Below are 5,430 nucleotides of genomic sequence, written 5' to 3' on the forward strand. Positions count from 1 at the left end.
TAATAAATATAACAAAAACATCAAGATCATGGATGATGAGAATATTGAAACACCAACTTCGAAATCTATTCCAAGTTTAATAATTTCTTTAAACCATCATTTTGTTCCTTAATCTTAATCATCTCATTAGTAATTTTGGTTAAAGCGGTGTGTTTTGATAAATTTGGTAACCCATCTTTGTTAATTTGCTTTCTTTTTGATTTTCCCTTCGAGTTATCAACTTTTACATCGGTATAATCGTCAATATTAGTGATAAGACGTAAACATCTTTCGTATGCCAATTTGCATTGCTGCCTTCTCTTTTTCTCAGAAAGAGAGTGGTTGAGACGCTTTTGTTCTACTGTCAATAAAGGCTTGTGGCAGGATCTCTTGCGCTTTTTCGCTCCCGGAGAACCAGCTTGAGGAGTCGATAATTCACTACTAAATGAATCTTGATCCATTTCGTGATCAGAAACGACGTTGAATGATGTAGACGATTGCCTACTATCCATTGGTGTAGGTAATTGGCACGCATCGGGAGTTGTTAAGTTTTTTAACGAAGGATGACCGAATGCGTCAGCTAATACTTTCTTGCTGTTGTTTATTACGCCGTGTGTATCATGGCCGATCATTTGGGGATCGCTCGGAGATATTGAATGTTGGGGTGGTGTTGGCATAGGCATAGTAGGAGCTTTCATGGTATGCAACTCAAAGACAGGGAAATCATGCTGATAATTTGATTGACCGTCGTTGTACATATGCATTGGGTTAGCAGACCCATTCGAGTTTGCTAAGTTGTCCAAAAACTTTTCTAACGCATTAGACTCATTATTCGAAAAAAACTGATCAAACTCATCTCTAGGTTCATCTCTTGGTTGTGATTCTAACATCTTCGATGACTCGCGTCCATATCCTGGTTTCATCTTTTCCACCTGTTCGTACTGGCCAATCCCAGTACAATATTGCTGGTTCAACATCTGCACCTTCTGCAACTGGTCCATCACGTTCAACGCCTTCTTCTGTTGTAATGTCGAATACATGGTATATGTTTGCTCAAAATCCATGTCATTAAAATCCATATTCTTATAGCTCATTTCAAATGTATCGCTATCGTTATCGTCAACTTCAGGTGTATCTATTTTATCAATACCGTATATATGTTCATAAGTTTTGTCGCCAATATTATCGACTTCTCCACTGTTACTTTCATTCATCTTAACATACGAAGATATCCTGTTATATTTATATATTTCCTCGATGGTTACCTGAATTATGTAAAGACCAAATTTAAACTCTTGTTTCCAATTTGTGCATACTACCCTCCTATGTGCTGGACTACTATAAACTAGTTAGCATAGTTAAGATTCGCATTGGAAAAATTTTGTACAGGTTTCGGCGGATTTAACGGCTTTATCCCCTCAGGTTAATCGGTTAATATTGGGCGGATTTAATGTATAGTTGATGCTACAGGCTAGAAATTGCATATAATACCACATACGATCAGTGTTATCCGGAGTTTCTGCATTGTATATAGGCCTAATAGGGGCATTGCAGAGAAATCGGGCTGATGGAGCTTACCAAAATAGAAAGACTTCCCACAGGCGACCGCGTTGATGTGTTCTTTTACATGTCGCGCGGCTCCGAAGGAGGGGCATAACTTGTAAATCGACTAGAGGCCTCGGTTTCAAACAAAAAGTGAAGAAGTTTAGACTGGGAAATTACGGGAATATGCACGCGGGCTGCAAATATCGGAATCATGGAAGCTTCAGTAGAGAATCTAATAATACGGCAAAGAGAATAGAATTTGGGGTATAACCAGAGGCTGTATGAAGATAAGAGTTACAAGAGTGATTATAATAGGCCAGAATTGAATAGCTTGTAACAAAGAGCCTCGTAACAAAGACCGTTTGAGACAAGTAGGGTTCAAAGTCGATAAATAGAATGTTGAACCTAGCGCGAAGTGGGAAAGAGAGGCAAAGTGTAAATGGGACTTGCTAAGAAGGGCTGAGGGCTAACTGGAGGATTGAAGATTTGGAACGTAAACGCAAAACATTATTTTCTTGCCATGCATGCAATAGCAAGTGAATAGACTCATTTAACATGGTGAAAAGCAGCAACGACGGAGTTGACCTAAGTGTATGATAGATAGTATGTAGGTTGAACCACACAAAATATGGCTTGGTTGCTGACATCACCTTTAGACGATTAACGGTTGCGAACTTAGTGAAGTACACGGCCGGGGTTGGATAGATAAACTAAAGAAGATTTCTGCAAGCAAAAATTGGGGTACTTTTCTTTATTTTTTGATGTAAGAACAGGCTTAGAAAAGATCGGGTGCTCTAACCTGTAAAAAGTTGATAACAAGAAGTTTGAGGCCTCGGTCGTTTCAAATTAATTAGAGCAATTCGAAAATATTCCATTAGGCCGTACATTGCGAGAAGAAAAATTCGGGGTACATTAAGTAGAAGTCATAGAGGCCGATCCCTACAGAACTCGTTTCTGATTGCATGGAGATTTGCTGAAATAGGCCTTCAGTGATATGCCCTAACCGGTAGTTGAATTTGGTTTTTCTTGCATACATAGAGAAGAAACCATTCTGGTATTTACACAAAGTGACCGGAGTCAAATACATCATCCTCGTACGACTGCAAGTGTTTTCAGTCACCACTAATTCATGATTTTGAAAATACATCGTATATTGTAAAGCTTTAAACTATATATCCAATTGTCATTAAAACAAGTCTATCTAAGTGTATCGTCACTGGTCAAAATTTCAAGTACAATGGGTCCTTTACTTGAACCTTACACAGTTTCTTAAGACCCACATCTAGGTTATCTATCTCCTCAATAATCTTCAACTTAGCTTCATTACTCATAACCACTGGATAGTCTGTTTGTTCAAAGCTGTTCTTATTCAAGAAAGTAGAAACATCAATCAAATTATCGTTTAGTTCGTTGACTATAACGTTCAATTCGTTCTGCCGTTGTTGTTGCTTTAAAAGCTCTTCTTGGTAATTTTCATCGCTATATATACCATGACCTAGTAATGATGTGGTTTCATTGATTTCATCATCTTCTTCTTCACCTCTTAAACATGAAAGACAAACCCCCATGTTTGCTCATGTCAACTAATTAATAGGTTCTTCTTATCGTTCGAATTTTATTCATTAAATTTTGTCGGTACGTACACGATAATGAATAAATAATAGCATAGTAAAAATCTACCACAGAGCCTTCATACTATATGGCACCCATATACATATATATTCATATATATAAACAAGACCTGGTGATCTTAAAGGATACGTATAAGAATCTCCACTTCTTGATAATTAAAAGCTGATAAACCATTCTATAACCCGATTTCAGGTATGGATGTATTCATTTCCTGTTAATCACGTGATCTTATCATATTTTATGCAATTTATCCCTTACTATCATTCAAAGATTAAAGGCAATAGCCATGTCAAAGTCGTTGTGTTGTTTAGCATTTGAAACATTACATAGCAAACTATTTACAGATTCAGTAAGTATCTCTTATGATAAATTTAAAAGCGTAGTACCTTCCGCTGTTGAGTTGCCTCTTAAAGCCCCATTATTCATAACATGGAACAAGAATGAACAGTTAAGAGGATGCATAGGAACTTTTCAACCATTGAAGGTCGAATCAGGAACAAAAAGGTTTTCTCTCACTTCATCTTTACAAGATCCAAGGTTCCCTCCTATTGGTAAACTTGAGTTTCATCTATTATCGGTTTCAGTAACGCTATTAGATAATTTTGAACCAATTAAAGACTGGGATGATTGGACTGTGGGTGACCACGGGTTGAAGGTCAACTTCCATAAGAATGGCGAAATCTATCTGGGGACTTTCTTGCCCAGTGTTGCTGTGGAACAAGAGTGGGATAAAATTACTACTCTTACTTATCTCTTGAAAAAAGCTGATTACACAGGAGTTTCGAAGTCAAAAACGGCTGAATTCTATCAAACAGGTATTGAAGAAGGTTGGTTGGAACTAGTTAGATATGAGGGTTTAAAGGAATGTTTAGGTTATAACGAATTTATGGAACTTAGAAATTCTATTAAATAGTATGGGTATATTTAATATATAAGAAATCAAGTTTGGATTTTGAATGCGTGAACCAAGGTATATAGGAAGCTTCCACTTAATACAGGAATTGTAAAGTTATCATCCATACCCCATAAATCAATAAATTCTGAAATACTAGAAATCAAACCACAAGCAATTGCGAAACAATGGATATTTAAAGTAGATGTTTGAGGACTCCACATAATATCATTTGGTAAATCGACTAAATAATGATATTTGGGAATCATATGACCATACATCAAATAGCAGCAACTTACTCCTGTTGCAAAGCTTGCCATACTTCCTGCTAATGATTTATTAGCACTCAATTTTGGAGTATATTTTCCAAACTCTCTACCTATGAGGGAAGCTGAAGTATCTCCCCAACTCAATAATAAATTACACATCAAGCATATATCTTTAGGTAATAATGAAGAAGTTATTATTATGCCAATTAAAAAGAAAAGAATTCCATTGTAACTGTTTTGTTCGCTTTCTCTCATCATTGACGAGTATAATTTAATTAACTTATTGTTTACACTAGGCACCCTAAATCTTATGAAATCTTGCATAAAACATGTAATAGCCATTAAAGACATTGGTTGTACTAACTGGCGTTGATTATATCCATTTACATATAGCCAAAGTGTAAAAAATCCTGTGAAGGAATGGAATGCTTTTCTGGGTATTTCATGCTTTTTCATGAACGATTTTTCTCCTTTGGGGCTTTCTTGAATAAACACTCCACCTTCATCAACATACTCAATTACTTGTTCTTCTTCTGAACTATCTTCTGAGACATCACTTTCAAATTTTTTACTCTTTATGTTATAAAATGTTTTTTCATCTTTAACCAGCTTATGTCTAAATTGAAGATTTGAAGTAATAGGTGCCACGCTTGTCATTATCATTTTGTAGTCTAAGTATAATGAAACCTACTAAAAGTTGTGCAATATTGGTACCTTTTATACATCAACTTGTTTCGATATTATCTTATGCATGTGTCTATTATTCTTTCTTTATCAATATTATATCTCCGCATAATTGCAAAAGAACATGCGCGTTCTATCTCAGAGAAGGCTATTTTTTTTTTCATAAATTTGTATCATTTTCTTTCCTATCCGGCCCTTTAAATATGTTGCTTGTCGGCTCAAACAAGAAGAAGTCTCTACTAATTTATTGAATGTATCCTTGTAGATGATCGTCTCAGGTCAATACTTTCTATCAGACAGGGAGGGGGAGTAAAAATGCCAAGTACTTTCAATTTTAAGCCGCGCATATGGAACTTTACTGAAGAAGGAAATGATCTGCTTGCTATAAAACTTTACGACGACCAAGTATCTGAAAATCAATAACAAAGC

The 5,430-nt window shown here is 35.9% G+C and overlaps 4 protein-coding genes across 4 annotated transcripts; 1 reads left to right on the plus strand and 3 right to left on the minus strand.

The window, feature by feature from the left end:
- Positions 1 to 65: 65 nt before the first annotated feature.
- Positions 66 to 1,193, minus strand: INO2 (Ino2p; the record flags this gene model as incomplete). The annotated part of the gene is made up of 1 exon (XM_015614658.1): positions 66 to 1,193. One exon carries the CDS (start codon positions 1,191 to 1,193, stop codon positions 66 to 68), a length of 1,128 nt encoding a protein of 375 aa, XP_015464511.1.
- Positions 1,194 to 2,744: 1,551 nt separating this feature from the next.
- On the minus strand, positions 2,745 to 3,092 carry AC631_05830 (uncharacterized protein; the record flags this gene model as incomplete). Its single annotated transcript, XM_015614659.1, has 1 exon — positions 2,745 to 3,092. The coding sequence occupies one exon, from the start codon at positions 3,090 to 3,092 to the stop codon at positions 2,745 to 2,747; it is 348 nt and encodes a 115-aa protein (XP_015464512.1).
- A 350-nt stretch (positions 3,093 to 3,442) lies between these two features.
- AC631_05831 (uncharacterized protein) lies at positions 3,443 to 4,069 on the plus strand (the record flags this gene model as incomplete). The annotated part of the gene is made up of 1 exon (XM_015614660.1): positions 3,443 to 4,069. The coding sequence occupies one exon, from the start codon at positions 3,443 to 3,445 to the stop codon at positions 4,067 to 4,069; it is 627 nt and encodes a 208-aa protein (XP_015464513.1).
- A 26-nt stretch (positions 4,070 to 4,095) lies between these two features.
- AC631_05832 (diacylglycerol/polyprenol kinase family protein) lies at positions 4,096 to 4,974 on the minus strand (the record flags this gene model as incomplete). The annotated part of the gene is made up of 1 exon (XM_015614661.1): positions 4,096 to 4,974. The coding sequence occupies one exon, from the start codon at positions 4,972 to 4,974 to the stop codon at positions 4,096 to 4,098; it is 879 nt and encodes a 292-aa protein (XP_015464514.1).
- Between the last annotated feature and the right edge of the window lie 456 nt (positions 4,975 to 5,430).

This window comes from Debaryomyces fabryi (assembly GCF_001447935.2).
Source record: "Debaryomyces fabryi strain CBS 789 chromosome Unknown contig00295, whole genome shotgun sequence".
Taxonomy (NCBI): domain Eukaryota; kingdom Fungi; phylum Ascomycota; class Pichiomycetes; order Serinales; family Debaryomycetaceae; genus Debaryomyces; species Debaryomyces fabryi.